This window comes from Apis cerana, linkage group LG3, assembly GCF_029169275.1.
Source record: "Apis cerana isolate GH-2021 linkage group LG3, AcerK_1.0, whole genome shotgun sequence".
Taxonomy (NCBI): Eukaryota; Metazoa; Arthropoda; class Insecta; order Hymenoptera; family Apidae; genus Apis; species Apis cerana.
In genome coordinates, this window is record NC_083854.1 from 305,850 (window position 1) to 325,260 (window position 19,411).

Genomic DNA, 19,411 nt, shown 5'->3' on the forward strand with positions numbered 1-19,411 from the left:
ACAAGAGGTTGAATTATAATTTGAGGAATTCAAATTTTTTAAATCTTATATATATTTATAGATTTTAGCATATACAATCCAAAAATAGCTCTTGATGAAATTCAATGATTCAAAATTAATCTATATATAATTTTTAGAAATTTTTTAATGACTGATTGAACTCTTAATTGATTTAACTTTTCAATTCTTAAAACATTTAAAGGATTAACATATCATTCAAATTAACTTTTAATTAAAAAATTCTTGATTAAAAATTTATATAATAAAATTAACATTATAATATACAACATACTCTATTATTCATAATATGAAAGATAGATTTTTCGTGAAAAAATAAATTTAAAGAAAAATTTTTTTTCATTCAAGATTTTGTTTTCATCTTTGAAAATTTTTTGAGTATAAAAATTTGACTAATTTGCGACTAATTGTATAAATGAACTATCGATAAAATTTTATTTTACATTTGAAAATAATTACAAAATAGAATAATATAAAAAAAATATAAAATAAATTTTTTTCATTTAAAAATTAATTTTTGAAAAAATTTTGAAGAATTTTAAAATTTATCGATTATTTCCTTGATTATATATTATATTCAATTTCTATTTTCTCAAGAACTTAGGTAATCAAATTTTTTTCTCTTCTCAATTTACTTTTATGAATCATAATCTATCTATTATTAACATAACAGAACAATAAATATTTATATTATATAAACTATATAAATATTTATTCAATAGAGATATATTATTATAAATTTATATTTACAAAAAAAAATAAAAAATATGCAAAATTATTATCATGATATTATTCTCGAATTCAATCATAATAAAATTTAAATTAGGTTAAATTTTAATTTCTGTCATCATAAGATGATTAGTTATATCATAATATAATTCAATTTGTCTACATTATCGGAAATCAATTTGAATTTAGCACATATTGTTGTTTTTACTTTCAAAAAATTTTGATGAAAATATGATGTAATTAGAAAAATTCTAAAAAATTTGCATGAAAATATAAAATGTTTTGAATCATTGATAATTAAATGATAAAGACTTATCACAACGTGAGATTCCAAATATTGAAATTTATGAAAATATAAAAAAGCTTACAAATTTAAGCTTTTCATAAAATTGAAATGATTAAAAAATTTATAATTAATATTTTCATTTTGAATTGTTTGAAATAATATTTTTCATTGTTTCCATTTATATATAAAAAATTCCTTTTATTATATTCAATGTAACTTGTAGACAACAATATGGTAATATCACATCCTGCATTATAACATTGAAATAGAATAGATTCAAATATTTTTATTTCAATAGATGATGATCGAACTCCATCTCGAGATTATCGTGGCTCTCTACTTCGAGATGATCGATATCGTCATTCTACACATCGATCTTATGACATACGCAAAACAGGCGGATATTATGATGAATATACTCGCAATTGTAGAGATCACGATTATGATGATAGACATTCTCGTGATTCTTGGGAACGCGAAAGATACTTTGATGATAATAAGGATCGGGAGTTAAAGGATAACATAGAATCTAGAGATATCAGGGAGATTCGAGATAATCGTAATTCTAGAGATGTGAGAGAAAGAGATAATAAGGATAAAAAGGATTACGATAATTATTTAAAGGTATATAATTTTTTATTATTTTCTATATTATTTTGTTAATTTATTATTATAATATAATAAATATAATGATATTTAATTAAATTTTCGAAATTTTGTTATTTATAACATTTGTTTATTTGACAATGTATTAGTAATATAATGAATGTCTATATATTTGTTTTAATTTTTTTTTAATATATTTTATATTTATTTATAGGATCCCTTTGATAATCGTGATCGTGATCGTGATCGTGATCGTGAACGTGAACGTGAACGCGAACGTGAACGCGAACGTGAACGCGAACGCGAACGTGAACGTGAACGTGAACGTGAACGAGATCGAGATCGAGATCGAGATCGAGATTGTGATCAAAGAGAAAGATCGGAGAGTTCAGAATGGCGCGAAGAACGTATCATTCAAGACAGAATAATCGATAATCGTCGAGATACCCAGAGAGAGGAACGAATAGAACGCAATGAACGTCCACAGAGACCAGATTCTCGCGATAGTCGTGCTTCTCGAGAATCGAAAACATCTTTACGAGATGAAGATTCACATAAATTACGAGATTGTACTTCTTGGGTAAACGAAGTTGCTGATTATGAAGAAAATAAACGTGATGTGTATCATGAAGATATTCGAGAAAAAGAACGAGAAAAAGAAAGAAGGCAACCACTAGGGCCTGTAACTAAAGAAAGAATTGAAGCGGATGAATTAAAAAATGAGAAACGTAATTTAACTCAATTAAAACGAGCAAGTTCTGATCAAGATAAAAAAGATCAAGTTAAAGAACCTTCTTTAGAGATAAAAAAAGAAATGGATGTTTGGAATAGAAAAATTGATCGAGTTAACGAAAATAATAGAATAATAGAAAGAGGTGATAATTCTCCAAAAGCATGGGCAGATGCTGTTTCTCCGACGTTTGAAAAAGAAGAAGAAAAAACTTTGGAATCTATTAAAAACGATAAAGACTCGGAAGATTTGAAGCAAAATTTTGATAAATTAAATTTAGATAAAAGAGAAGATACATTGAGTGAAGATGTAATAATAGAACAACAAGTGAAAGAAGAAAAACGAGAAAAAAATATTCGAAATAGAACTAGCAGTGGCGGATCAAGTTCGAGAGTGCGAGATTCTCGAGGTGGTCGTCAATGGGGAAGTACATACAGTGTATATGCTCGAGGTTGGCGTGGTCCAGAAACAAGAGGACGAAGAGGTGGCCCTAGAACTGCTGCTAGACCAGCTTCTGCTAGAAGTGGTTCCTATGGACATACAGATTCAGAAAATAGTGCCGATGAAATATCTGGTTCGACCGAATCTGGTAAAGAAGAAAAGAAATCAGTTAGATCACCAAAACCTAGTCAAAAAACAGAAAAAGAAGAACGCAATCGTGAAGCAATAATATCTAATCGAGATGAAAAACGAACTGATTATTGTCAATCACAACGTAATGAAAAACGAACTTATGATAATAAAGTGAGTCGTGAAGGTTTTGCACCTTCAGGTGAACCATCTCGTCGTGGCCGAGGAGGCAGTTTTCGAATTCGAAGCACAACTACTACTGGTAATCGTATGGAAGGATATGGACCTCCATCTTGTAAAAGTCCTTTTTCTTCTGAACGTAATATTGATGAAAAACAAAATTCTGAAAAATTGCGACAAAATCCTTCAACACCTACTCCAGAAAAAGAAATAAATTCTTTGATATCATCACAAAATGAATCTACTGATGATAAAATTATAGCGAAACAACAAGCACTTACTGCTGGAATAACTGGAAAACGTGCAAAATCTCCGAATCAACAATCTCAACAAACTCAACAATCTTGTAATAAACAAGATGGAAATCATACGAGCAACAATATTTCTTCTCAAAAGATACAAGTTATAAGAAAAGATGAATCGCGTTCAAAAAGAACTCGCAGTGGAAGCAGAAGGGTAAGTTTTTCAAATAATAAAAAAAGATTCAATTTTTTATTCTTCGTTCTCTTTTTTTCTTCTTTTATTCCTTCATTCTTTTTCATTTTATAATGAAATACAGAGTACTAAAAATAAAGATAAATAGAGATTACTCAAATTCAATATTTTTTGTTGTAATTATTATCAAAAAAATATTAGATAAGAGAATAAATATATTATATTATAAATATATCATACAAATATATTTAAAAAAATTATATTTTTTAACAATTTTGTATATATATTAATTACTTTATATGTATATTTCAAGTTTTTATCTTTATTTCTTATATAAGAAAAACATTGCCTAAGCTTGATTCTCTTTTTTTAATATTTAATTTAAAAAGAAAGTAATTAATTAAATTTTTTTACATTCTAAATTAAGAATGAACATGTAATAGATAATAAAGTAGTGAAATTGTATAAAAATTTACTTTCGAAATTATAATAAAAATACGATCTTAAAGATATATTTATTCCCACTGGTTATAAAAGTTAAAAAAGATAAATTTAAGATAAATTTAAGATAAAAAAGAATAATTATAATATAAATTGATTCATATTCTTTTTATTGACAATCACTCATATATAGAGAATGAAAATAGTTCTCAAAGTTAGGATGAAAAATAACATCTCCTTCAATGTCTCTGAAACTATCCATTGTATTAGAATTGTATTATTATTTAATAACAAAAGTTAAAAAATGAATGTTAAAAAATAATCTAAATTTCGAGGATATAAACATTTAAAATATTAAGGATTAATTTTTAGATTATAAAAAATTGTAAAGAATTGTAAATCTGCAATTATATATATGTATAATAAATATATGAAAAACAAAAATTTAAATTAAATTTTACAGAAGTTAATATTAAGTATATTGTAGATAATAAAAATATTAATTAATATTCAGAAATTTATTTACTGTTAATTCTAAATATCATCAAAAAATTTATTTTTAAATTTTGTTGTAACGTTGTGAAAAATAGTCATACAATAACTTACATTTTCGTACTAACTTTACATTTTAAAGATTAAATTATACTTTTATATCTTTATAACCATCTCTTAAAAAATTGATATATAATATTTTTTGTCATATTATTTCATTTTGAATAAAAAGCACTGTATAAGAATATATCATCTATATATAAATATAGTTCCCAACAAGATATTTAAAATATTTACAATATTTAAAGAAAAATAAAAAAAATACAACGAAAAAAAATCATATATCAATTTTTAAGAGAATTGATAAAGATAATGCTTCAATTTTTAAATTCATAATGGTTTTATTTATGTAAAATATTTTTTAAACATTTAAAGTCCTTTTAATTTTTTTTTAATCATCTTTATTTTTTTATTCACTTTTTCAATGTAAAATGAATTTCAAGGAAATTTAACTTAAGGATATGAAAGAAGATTCAATTTTTTAAATGAAATTTTTTAAATTTCATAAATGTTAATATATAATTATTTTTTATGAAATTAAAGCAATTTAAAGACTTCTATGAATATTAATTAATATTTTTAAGTTTTAAAATTTTTTATTATGTGCAATGTAAATATTGATTTTTATTTTTGAATTTTTGTCTTTTATACGTTTGTTTATATAATTATTTGAAATCAAAATTTTTCAATTTTTTGTTTTATTAACTTTCAATTTCATTTTTTTAATATTATCATGTAATATAAATATTATTTTTAAAATATTATTATATAATATAAATACTATTTTTGAAATATTATCATATAATATAAATATTACTAATAATAATACATAATATCAATAATTCCCATATAAGAGTTCGGAATAACAGTTTTTTAAGAATTGATATATCAATATTTTATGGATGCTGAAGCTCATAAAATATAAATTTTGATTATTCTTTAACATTTTTCTTTAACATATAATCCGTTCTCGAAAATATAATTAGTATTTTTAACAATGCAAAGATTAAAACTGCCAATTATTCACGTAAGTGGAAATTCGCGTAGTTTGAGAAAAATTTATATTTTATATTTTATATATAATATATATTTTCAATTTTGAAGATCAAAATAAATACAAAAATATCAATTGAGATATATTTATTAAACAATTTATGTGAAATTATGCAATGTGTATTTTTTTTATAATTAAAGAAATTATTTAAAACATTTTTTTATTAAATTTTTTATTAGAAACATATTTTCGTTATATATATATATATATTTACTTATTAAAAATTATATATATTTATTAAAATATTTACTTATAAAAATGATTAATTTATTAATATTTTTGGTTCTCATTTCTAGCGTCTATGTGCTATGTAATTATTGAATTTTTGTAACGAGTTAACAATGTTTTGTTTTTTATTATTTATAATATGAATAATAAATAAATATGGTTCACAAAAATGAAGACAATATAAAATTTGTTCTACTAATATTTTTATGAATGAGTGAATTTTTAAAAAATGATGATAAAAATAAAAATAAATAATGGTATGTGTTTGTTGACTAAACAAACTAAAATTTTAAAAGACACACAGAGGAAGAAAAAAAGGAATCTTCAATATAAAATTAGCTTTAGATTTTTATTAGTTTCCGAGATATTAATAAAAAAGTTTTAATATAATATAATATATATACATGTATTTTTTAGCAATGTATACGTTAATATATTGCGATTGTTTATTTATTATTTCTATATTGCAGTTTATATTGCAGTTTAAAATTTATAATAAATAGATCGATTAAAAAGCTATTTTTTTATGAATTATGATGAGAAATAATTTAAAATGTGTTTATGATGAGAATTAATTAAAATTATTTAAAATATCTTAAACCTAATATCGAGGATAATTCTTCGGATCCATGAAATATAAAAATAAAATATAAAACTGAGCGACACATAAATATCAAGAATGATATTGATATTCATTATAATTTCAATTACAAAAAAATAAGTTTTTGACATTTTTATATATATTTTGGACTTTGCCTGCCACTGTGTGTTTATGAAAACAATAGATAAACGGTCGTATCGGATTAATCACATATATTATCAAAGATGTACACATAGACAAAATTCAATATATTGCTTCAAAACTTTTTTATTAATAACTTGAAAACTAATAAAAATTTGAAGTTAAAATTTTATATTCATAATTTTGTATCTTCTTTTTTCTCTTCTCTTTTCTCTCAAATTTCAATTCGTTTGACCAAGATATGCATATTACATATAAGACATGCATAAGATCTTGCGATATGCTTTCAATCTAGTTGATAATCAAAGATATGAGATCAAAGATAATGTCTCCATTATAGAATAATAATTAGATAATAATAAACTATGGTAATAATTCTCTGTGTCTTCTTTCAATTATAATTGAAATATCATACATATATATCGTTATAATGATATTATGACAATTGTATTTATTTCCAGATTATATATTTCTCTATTTAAGATATATCTCTTATTTTAAGATATATAAATTTATGATTTACACACTTACAATAAAATTATTTTTACTGCGAAAAATTTAAAATTTGTATATTTTTAGCATTTCATTTCTAATAATTCGAAATCATGCCTTCCGTTGTTTATCTTTAGAAATAGACACAAATTTTTTTTTAATGTACTAATTGAATTATTTTATTATTTCATTGTGGAATTAAAATATCATTTATAATTTTTTTTTATAAACTTCCATTGTATTTATTAAATTTAAAATTAGAAAATAATTTTGAAGAATGAAGGAATTACATTTTGTTCAGGTATATTCGGTACGGTAATGAATAATTAAATTCTTCTTAAATAATTAAATTTCTTCATAATTTTTAAAAAATACGTGTTTAAAATTTTTTCCTGGAATTCATTAATATAATTAAAAATATGTATATATATAATATATATATATATATATATATATATATATATATATATATATATATATATATATATATATATGTATATGTATGTATATAAATTAAAATTAAAAACAAAATTAAAATTTGTTTTATATGAATAAAGAGAGTTTTATTTCCATTATATTGTTATTCCATTATATTCCATTATATTGTAGCAACATCAAAAATCGCGAAAAAATCGTGTTCTTTAAAACCGTGTATTTATTTGCTTAATATATAAGTATATATATTGTATATTATATATATAAATATATAATAATAGTTCCTATGTTGGAACATTCATAAACTGATTCCTGAGTTAATTTTAAAATTTTTTTTGCAAAAACTTTTTTGTTTATGATTAACAAAAAACACTGACTAATCACAGAACACGTAACCAAGTCGAACCATGATATGTCGGCAACGAGTACAATCAAATCCAAACAACATATCAAAGAAAATTTAATTATAACTTTTTTCGTGATATAATTCGATATAATTTTCGATAAATCGATAAAATATTTTCATATGTTATATCTCATATTCAACATATTTTCTACGATACATACTGCTTATGCTTAGCAGCATGTAGTCAACGCTATTGTCATGATTTGATTAAATTATGCATTCTATAATTAGCCAGTATTTTTTGTTAATAACTCAATAAACTCAATAATTTAAGAAAGACACAATGAAAGTTTTTGCAAAGGAAAATGTTGCTTGAAATTACTTATGGAATTTCTAATATTTTTGGAATATTCTGTACATATAATGTTCATTTAAATGTCTATATGCCAGAAGTCTGTATTATTCTTGGGAAATATGTTGAAGAAATTTTAAGTTGCAATTATAGTGAAATCATTTTTTTAAGATTTAACCTTCTGACAACAATGAATTGTTTATCTGAAAAACAAAATATATATGTACTATTTTTATAAGAATTTATTTATTTCATGTTCTAACGAATTTATAAAAACAGTTTATAAAAAAATATAATTATTCCATTCTTATTTTAGAAACAGATACGAAAGATAATAGATAAGCAATGATATATCGCATTTTAAAAATAATAGTTTACTTGATAAATATCAAAATGACCGGCAATTAATTGGTATCAATATATTCATATATTAATTATATGTATTTCAATAGAAATCCACTTAATGCTAATAATTCAAAATAATATGATAATTCAGAAATGACATTACACTTTTCTAGCAACGTGAATGTTTTGCTGATTAAAATACAATCGTCTGTTAGTTCCTATGATGACAATGAATATTTATTCACTTCATATTATTACAAAACATATCATGTTTTATTCATGTATAAACATATCTGAAAATTACTATACCTGTGTCAATCTGCTGTGTATTGTGAGATGAACAATAGTTATGAATACATATGTATGTTAAAATCAGTTGCCGATCAGTTGCCGATCAAGTGCGGTAATATTAAATAGCCAACATTTTTAAAGAAATATATATTATATATTTCTTGTCTTGTATATATTGCTGCGTTATAATGAAAAATTCAATTGCAAGATTTAATTTTTTAACTTTCATCTTCTAGGTTTCTAAGTGTATTAATAAATTGTTTTAAGATTTTTCTAATAAAAATAAGATCAAACAATATAAATCGGATGATCTTGAATATTTATTTTCAATATTTTATCGATGGATTATATCTGACCATGTAATGTCAATACATGTTTTGAACGAGATATCTTGTAAAATTCTTCATATAAATTTCGCATTACGACAGTTTTCTCAAATTCTAAAGAATTCATTATTCAAAAATTTCATAAATTTTAATTTTATGTTATAATAATTTAATAAAAATAGCAACATTATTAATAATAATAAATAATAATGAGGAAATATGTGAATAGGATTTAATTAATAATGATATCCATATTATAGAAAAGATTAAATGAATTGAGAGAAGCAAAACATTTCTAATTCTTTTTAGATTTAGAAAATAATTCTTTTTTTTTTTTTATATAAATATTTTATAAAAAATATTTTATTACAAAATATTTCATCCGAAATATGTCACGATAGACATCACAATTTCATGCATCGATGCAAAGAAGCTGAATTGATAAAAAAAATTAGATTAATTTGTTGATTTGAATAATTTTTCTTTTATATATATAAAAAACGATCGATTTTTGAATTATTATAGGCAAACATTTCTTATTGTATGTTTTAACATAATCTTATTTTTATTTAACCTAACTAATATTATAAAAAATATTATTATATTATAAATTATCTTCTAATAAATTATTATTAATTAAACAAAATAATAATACTCTTATAGCTATAATAATGAGAAATAGTTTTGACAAATTTGAATAATGATAATAAATATTTACAATAATTAGCAATAAAATACAATTAAATTTAACTTAAATTTTTTTAACATTTGAAGGTTATTTTAATTTCATTTTTTTTTTACATATATGTAAGATATATGTTTAAATTCTAAATTTTTTAGCATTTGTCTAAATTAATATTAAATTGTTTGTCACATAATTACTTTAAAAACGATACCATATCGGTGATCTTGGTCTTAATATATATTAAAAATGTTATTCCAAATATTTTTTTTTTATAATTTTAGCGATCTCTTATAGTTTTCGAAATTTCCAAGAAATAGTTATTATTTGATTATATATTAAATATGTTGTTGTTGTTGTTGTTGTTATATACACGCGCGCGCGCGCTGTGACAGCGAATGCTTTATTGTTTAGATTAGACTATAGGAATGCTATTGTTTATACAAAATGAAGTGCATTCATAACTTATATTTAAAAAAAAGTTTTTTAAGTATATGTGTATGCATGTGTGTGTACGCGCGCGCGCATGTGTCGTATTTTAAAAGCTATTTTCATGCGTTAGATGTGATTGCAGATAAAAAATATAAAAATTAAATATTCTTTCAAAATTTATCTTATTCAAAAATATTATCAAAATCAATGATTACGTATGATTTGAATATTTTTTTTTATTAAAACATTTGATTTGTATTTGTATAATATTATTCATTAATCATGAATTATATTTGATTTTATTCTATGTTTATAGGGTAGAGATAATCGAGAATTACGTTACCGTGGCAGTGGTAGTAATGTATCGAAGCAAACATCTTCAGATTTAGGAAATGAAGATTGGGAAACTACATCTGAGAACAGTGAAGATCATACAGAGGATCATAAAGAATCACGTAACAGTCGTAATAAACAATTTTCTGCTCGTTCAAACACGGGTAATAATCAAAATGTTGTAGCGTCAAATATGCATTCACGTAGAAATGAACAGGCAGGAAACAATCGTGAACAACGTGAAAAAAATGTAAAGTCTTCCAATACAGCATCTCGAGCCCCTGGCGCAGAAAAACGAAATCTACAGAATTCCAGTTTCGCAAATCAGAAGAATCATTCCAACAATATTCCGCCGTTGATACAAACCACTCAAATACAAAATGGAAGATCGAGAAATCAAACTTCTGGAAATAGTTTATCGATTTCAAATAAATCGATAACAAAAGATACTACAGTGAATCGTTTAGATGAAATAAAATTAAACGATTCTAATTTAGTTAGTCAAGCTCTTAATGACATTAATAAAAGATCCCAAGGAAAAGAGAAAAAACCAATGATCGATTGTGAAATGGAAATAAATAATTGCATTGAAGATGTTCCTAACATTATTGAAGATAAAGTTGATTCTGATGGCTTTCAGGAAGTTCGTTCAAAGAAAAACGTAAAAGAATCTAGACATGGTTCAAAAGAAGAGACAAAACCTGCAAAACGTGAAAAAGAAAAAGATAGAGAACGCGACCGTTCAAAATCAAAAGCAAATGGTGGCTCGCAGCAAACTTCTTTGCAACAAGTACAAAATATACCGCCATTGCTTGGTCAAACCATTCCACAACCTACAAATATTTTGCAAAAACAATATGATAGAACTTCGAGAAGTCAAAAACTTGCACCTAGATTCCAAAAACAGCGTTTAGCTAAACAACAACAGCAGCAGCAGCAGCAGCAGCAACAACAACAACAACAACAACAAATGTGTACATCCGATGCGAATGATACAATCAAAATTAACAATTCATCAAATAATTTCGGTAAAGATTCATCAACTGGTCCTGCACCTCCACCATCTGTGAATGCTTGGGATAAACCATTTACTACGAGTCAGTTACAATCAAATTCTCCATCAACAGTTTCTTCTGATATCCAATTGATACCAGGTTTGTCAACACAAAATGAACATGGTCACGTTCATAGTCATGAAGTTAACGAACAAACAAATTCTGGTAATAGTAGTCAACGAAATTCACCAAGTGGTGAAAAAAATGTTGGCAAAAGTTTGAAAGATCAACTTTTAGAAAAAAGTTCAGTTTCTGACGTATCTTCACCTCCTGTTCAAACATTAATTTTTGAGAATACAAATTATTCAAAAACTACCAAAGCTGGTCCTTCCGATTTAGCAGTAAAGACTAAATTTCCGAATCATATGAAAACTCAACAGCAACGCGTTGAGAAACGTACAGATTTGGAAGAAGAAAGTAATACTGCCACTACCATACAACAGCAACAACAGCAAAGTTTACCTGTAGCATTTTCAAATAAACCTAATGATTTAATAAAAGATAAAAATCAAGAGCCAATTCAAATGCCTCTTTCATTTAATAAAAATGAAGATAATGCAGATATGAAATTGGATTTCACTTTTGATTCTGATCTTTCTCAATTAACAGAAGACAAAAACAAAAGCTTAGGAATGACTCGATCTATACACATGGCTACTGGCCAAAATACTATTTCACCTTCTACAGCAGAACTTAATTTAAAAATTGCATCAGTAAAAAAAGTATGGGAAAATGTACCTCCTATGCCAACCGTGGTTGAGCACGAAGATGGCAATGTTGTTAGTACTGCTAATACTTTTCCTCAAGCATTTGAAAGTACAGATGTTGATGATAGTTACAGTCCTCATCAACAATATAATCAAAATAATATGAAAAATGAAATAACTACTTCGACGAATGTGTGCAAGGTGAGAAATCATTTCGCGAACATTATATCATGTTATCATGCATGTATATTTAAACTATTACATCACTAGAAATTGACTCGATGTTAAATTATAAATTTATTATAAATTTAAGAAAATTTTTTATAATTTGATCATTTTATTATTTTCATCGATTTGAATGTTTTTTGTTCATATTTGAAATAAATATTTCTTATAATAGTTATCATGGTGAAAATCAGAAAGGTAAGTGGCTAACACGCATCGTTTTAATTTTGTTTCATTTACTAGAAAATCATTTTTTCCTTATTTTTTTTTATATTTTTTTGTAAATTTCCGAATATAAATATCAAGCAAATACTTATTTTTTATATCAATTATTTCATTTTCATAATCAATGTCATTAATCATCTTCATTGTGATTTTTTCCTCTTTCCTAGATTATCCATGTTATTTATATTATCATTGATTTTAAATAATAATCTTTCATTAATCTCGATTAATAATAATATTTTTTTTATCATTGATTCTTTTTACTTAATTAAACTTATGCGATTAGCAATGAACCTAAGTATTTTCACCAAACTTCGGAAAAAAATTTTTAAAAGGAAGAGAAAATCATATCACAAAATTCACATTATTTTGTCAGCATCGATTAAAATAGCAGTTGATAGTGATGTAAATAGAAAACTAAAAATAACGAAACACCATGTCCCCTGTGGGAAGATGCTGACTCTTTGCCTGATGCGCAGCTGGTTCCCCCGCAGGTGAAGCCGCAGCAACAATCCTCGGGCAGCAGTAGTAGCCAGTCTGGTTCAACAGTTCCTGGACCGAGTTCTATCGGAGCAGGGCAAAGTCCTATCGGACATCCTCCTGTTAGTCTTCAAGGACCATTGAGCCCACCTCCATTCAATTCTACGGGACAACCTTCTCATATCAATTATCAGGTGATCAGAATTATTTTCGAAATATATATATGTATATATATATATATATATTTGGGAATCTATAGTTCATATAATATTAATTTTGTATTATATAAACAAATGGATAATTATTCAGCGATGTATTTAATATGTTTTGTTATATTAGATTTTTTTTTGTTTTCATTGTTCTATTAATTATATTATTTTTTATTTATTTTTTATTTTTATTTTTCAGGAATTTCCTCAATATCCAGGCTCTCAAGCTGCACAATACGGTAGCATGTCTGCAATACCTTCTCCGCCAGCTGTATTATTTAACACTGGTTCCGGTCAACTTCCAGCTCAAGCAGGAGGTCTCTATGGAGCATTTCAATTAGATCAGAGCCGTTCTCCTTTCACACAATATGCGCCACCATATGCGCCATCTCTTCAAAATTCATTTAGTCAACAGAATGTTTATTTGCAACAACCTCCACCTCCTCCACCGCACGCGCCAAATGCACCCACTCCGGATATGTATCAAAGCAATCTTTCACAATATCGCATTGTAAGTAAGCATCTTATGTGATGTATTCTATTTTGTATTTAAAGAAATTATCTTAATAATTGCAAATCGAATATAAAATATTCTTCTATATCATAATTTATATAAATAAATTACAGAAGAACAATTATATATAATAAATCATTATAGCGAAATTAATTTAACAACAAAAATGTGTATAAAATGTTTTAAGATGGAACAATAAGTCGTAATATATACAAAAATATATAATATATATAAAAAAGAAAAATAATATTTTTTTAAAAAAATCTAATTTAGAAATTTAATAACTGTTTAATTTAATAACTTATTTAATTTAATTATAACTAATTAAATATTATAGTTTATTAAATATATAAATTAATAATAAATTTGATATATTCCTGAATGAATATAAAATCAATAGATACTTATTTTATAAAATTAATAAAAAATCATTTTCGAAAAAATCATGTTTTCATGATTTCGAAAAAAATTTATTAAATATATTATAAATATAGCATGCTCTTAAAATCGTAATGTTCTAAAGTTAGAATTTATCATCCAATTCCTCTTCGATCTTTTAAGTTAAGAATATTGAAATTTGTTTTTCTATCACTTGATTAGTGTTACAACCATATTATATTTCTGTAATGCCTAATATAATTATTTATATTATATATTTTATATATATAATTATATATAATATTATATATATATATATATATTTCGATTTTATTTATTAAAAGAAAAACTTAAATAATTTTTATTCTAATTTTATTTTCTAATTATTTTCATATTGATATAATTTTCTATCAATTTACTTATATTTGAAAAAGTTTCTAAATTCGATTTTTTTAAAAATAAAACTTAAAGAAAAGAAATTTAAACTAAAATATCATTCTTTCTAATTTATTTTTGCATTTACAATTATTATTCGCTTGTACTATTCATCCTGGAATATTATATATTGATATTTTAAAATTTGTTAAATATTTATTAAATATTGAGATATCTTGTATATAAATAATATTCAAAAATAGAAAAAAGATACATAGGAAATATAGTTTGATTAATTATTTCTATCTAAACTGAATACAAAAAGGTATTATAAGGTTATTATAAGGATATTATAAGGTATTATCAAATTATAGCAAATGTATAATAAAAAATTATACCATAATATGATATTTAGATACAATTGAACTGATAACTTGCTTGTTCTGGTGCCTCTTTTCATTTCTTAAAATACATTTTACAATTTCTTAAAATATTTGATTATAATGATAATCATTTTTTACAGACAGCAGCTGCTGCTCCTCCCTTTGGACAAAGTCAACAACTCAGTAACAATCCAAATACAGTTCTTATTAGCTCTTCTTCAAATTCCTTGATGTCAGCCAGCGTCAAGCCATCTTCTCAACCAATTGGAGCTATTGGAACTAAAGCTCCTCATTTTCAAGCACCATCTGCTCCTCAACCAAACCCAGTACGTTTTATTTTAATCAAATAATATATAATTAATAGTTATTTAATTTTTTGCACAAAGTTATTTATTAGATTATTTGCAAGATGTGTATGTTTATTTTTTTTCTTTTTTTTTTTCTTTTTTTTTAGTTAACGTACATACCATATGATCCAAATCAAGTACTCGGCGTGAGTGGCAGTTATATGGGCAATTCCCAATTGGTACAGAGACCTGGTCCAAATGTACAAGCCTCAGCTAATAGTTATTATAGCGCAACTTCAGCTGGTAAGTAATGGTAGTAAGTATATTACCTAATAAATCCTAAATATAAATTGTCATTATTATATTTTCATTTGCTACTTATATAAATATAATTATTATATTTATTTCAGATGTATTTCCCGGATCACAAACAGGTTTTTATCAGCCAGGAGGTGCTACACAACAAACTGGTACTCATTACGGACTTCAAGGATTTGGACAGCACAGTCAAAGTTTGGCAACTGGCAGTGCTACTCCTGTTGGACTTCAAAATTTCAGCTCAGGCTTTTTATCTAGTTCAGGTTTACAAATTGCTGCAGCTGCAGCAGCTCAGCAATTTCGTAATCCGACAGGAGGACTTCCTGGACCAGCAAATGCAGGTCCCACTTTTCTTAGCAAACATCAACCACAAGAACAACCTAGACAATTGAAAAGTCCATCGGGAAATCAGCAGGATGTTCTTGCATCAGTTTTCAGCTCTAGTAAGTCAAATCATATCTATTCTATCAAACAATTTCTAAATAATATTTTACATAATATACAATATTTTATAGCACCCCAAATACCATCTCCAAAATCAAGAAATTGTAAACAACAATCTTCATCTCAACAACCACAACCTAGTCCAACACAACATCATAAATATCAACAGTATCAAGGTGTTAATCAATCAACTTTGGTAAGAAAATGTGCCTTTCATCAATAATATAATCATAAATAATAAATATATTTATTATTCTTGTATTCATAATACTTACATTATACGAAAAATAATTTTATTTCATAGTATATAGTAAGTTACAAAACAGAATAATTCATAAATATATATCTATACTTTAAGCGATGAATATAGTTTAAAATAAATAAAATTTGTAATATGAACATACACACACATACATATATCTTAATTTTCGATTATAAATGATTAAACTCTAAAAATTTTGTGTACTATTTTTACTATTCAATATTTTACTCAAATTAAGACTTTTTTGTTATGAGAATCAGAAAATATATTAAAATAATTCATTATATTAATTTATTGTATTTTATATAATTTTTATGTAATTATTAAAATTATATATCAATTTCTATATATTCGACACGAATCAAAATCTTAAAGGAAATATTTGAAATTATATTTCAATACATATTACTATATAATGTATAGACCACGTCATTATATTAAATTCCGTGTTTTAAAAGTACTAGATATTTTTTTATCTCAAATCCATTTTTTGTTCACAAATCGTACACGTTCATTTGCATTGAATATATTTTAAATGGTTCAAAAAATAAAAATCTAATGTGTTAAAATTAAAAAATTAAATTGTGGCATTTTTTAAATCATTAACTTAAAAATTAACTTAATGCAACAATGGAGAAATTTATAACATCTTCTTAGAGACTATTATATTTTATTAATAAATGTATTTATATTGAAATACATATATATTTATATGATTATATTATGCTCTATTAGAAACAATCAATTAGATTCATATTCTTCATAGAACTTTTTTGAATTCATCACATATGAATACATATGTTTGACATTTTTTTTATTTATTTATTATATAAAATCAGTTTCTCAAATATAAATATGCATATAAATCAAATATAAATCATCATATAATGATAAATTAAAAAGAAAAAAGCATCATAAAAAATAGAAATTTTTAGTAAAATTAATAATAGATAATTAATTACACAGAAAATAATCAAAAAAAGATAATATACATATAATATTCATTTTAAAAAAAGAAAAAATTTAGAAAAGAAAAGACTAATTGACAAAATTATTATAGATTTTACAACAAAATATACGTGGTATGGGTATGCCTCCTCGCGCTGGAATTCAACCATCACAACAAAGATATCCACCACCTATTCAAAGACCAGTTGTTCCATTTACCCCGGGTCCAAATCCGAATAATCCTACACAACAGCAACAACCTAATTGCATGCAACAACAACAACAACAATCTCAAATCAATCGTCATAGATCGAATTTGCATCAACAACAGCAACAACGAAATATGAAGATGCAACAGCAATATTATTCTGGTCAAGGTTCGCGTTTATCAAAATGTTTTATTATATAAACAATCAAAGTAATAATCAAATTAAAGTAAATTAATTGCAAATTTTTATATTTTATTTTTGCTTTTTAGGAAATGTCAAAATGGATACAAATGAAAAAACAGATTCGCACAATGATAAAATCAACGATGGTAATTCTGCTCAACAAGGAAGCGCTAAACCAAACGTAAATTCACAAGAAAATGACAATAAGGAAGAAGTAAATCAACAAAATGAATGAATTGTGAAAAACAATATTCGATCTACTATTTGAAAAATACAATTTACAATCATACATTATGGTGTGACGTCGATTGAAAGGTAAATGATAATGATTAACTATACGCGTGGAGCAAATTGAATACCAACTGATGTTATATTTGTCGATTTAAAGCGGCTTGCGAGCTTAGAATTCGTAATTAATAACTTGATCATATTTAGTTAAAATAATTTAATCGTGATGTATTGAAAAAGAAAAGATAGGTAATATTATACAAGGCTCCGAATTAACTATCATAAATGTATTACATTTTATGAATTCTCAACAAACAAATCGCTTTTATCGAACATTCGTTTTTGTTCGAAAAAAATACTATAAATAGCAAAACGACAGCAAATGTCAAGGATTTAAGATAAATATCCAGAATAAAACAAAATTTGATCGATATCATCGAGGATAGTTATCATCTAAAAAAGTCCCAATGGATTACTATTTTCATCAGGGACACAAACACGTTGTTCAGTTAAAATAAATAAATAAATAAATTAAAAAAGTTAAATATTAGACTGACGCGCACAACGTATATTCACTCGATGTCAATCGATCATGCGAACCAATTAATTACATTATCAATTGTGAAGATGAGATACGTGCACAAGACTTATGTTGTATGGACACGACGGCGGTCTGTGGTATACGATAATATTAAAACCAGATTTTTATGAAATATAGTTCAACAAAGATATTGCACGACCGTTGCTACTATTTGTAGAGCATTATTAAAATGAAAAAAGCAAGAAAAAAATCAGATCGATAAAGAAGACTGTTGTGTATATCAAAATTACAAAAAAAAAAAGAGGATATTCATGCGATGGTCGTATAGATCTGCATGATTCTGCCCATAATATAATGTGACATTTAAAAAAGTTCGTGTACATTAATCGTTTATTGATATATTGTGCGGTCATGGTGAAGCTTGTGAAAAATAAATAGTGCAACAATCGTTTGTAGTACTGAATATATTGTCATGACCTAACCACTCTCAAAAAGAGTATCAATTATTAGAAGAAATGAAGAAATTACAAGAAGTATCGCTTGCAGAAGTTTGAAATGCGCCCAATTTTTGCGTATAGTAAAATTCCATTAGATCACAATACTGTCTGTCGCAACGTACATATGTAGAAAAAGAATTGTATATTCTCTGCTTTCGTTGCGGTTCAAGCACTATTATGATAACTATTATTATTTTATTTTAATTTTATTTTATTTGTAATACTATTGTCATCATTATCATCATCATTATTTCTATTGTATTACTATACTGCAACATATATAATATATGATCATCACCATCGCCGTCGTTATTACTATTACCGCTGCTATTGTTATT

At 24.7% G+C, this 19,411-nt stretch overlaps 1 protein-coding gene across 5 annotated transcripts in view; it reads left to right on the forward strand.

Annotated features, from left to right (window-relative positions):
* The window catches only part of LOC108002707 (protein PRRC2C-like), a 33,312-nt gene extending 14,288 nt beyond the window's left edge, over positions 1-19,024 (forward strand). For 4 of the 5 annotated variants that reach the window (XM_062073238.1, XM_062073241.1, XM_062073239.1 and 1 more), the window contains exons 9-19: positions 1,332-1,657; positions 1,854-3,575; positions 10,589-12,568; positions 13,297-13,491; positions 13,706-14,017; positions 15,297-15,482; positions 15,611-15,746; positions 15,854-16,204; positions 16,277-16,401; positions 17,528-17,792; positions 17,894-19,024. In XM_062073238.1, coding sequence (XP_061929222.1) covers positions 1,332-1,657; positions 1,854-3,575; positions 10,589-12,568; positions 13,297-13,491; positions 13,706-14,017; positions 15,297-15,482; positions 15,611-15,746; positions 15,854-16,204; positions 16,277-16,401; positions 17,528-17,792; positions 17,894-18,042 — 5,747 coding nt within the window. In that variant the 3' untranslated portion in view covers positions 18,043-19,024. The remainder of the gene's footprint in view (positions 1-1,331; positions 1,658-1,853; positions 3,576-10,588; positions 12,569-13,296; positions 13,492-13,705; positions 14,018-15,296; positions 15,483-15,610; positions 15,747-15,853; positions 16,205-16,276; positions 16,402-17,527; positions 17,793-17,893) is intronic. The other variant, XM_062073240.1, reaches the window with a different exon arrangement.
* The last annotated feature ends 387 nt before the right edge of the window (positions 19,025-19,411 follow it).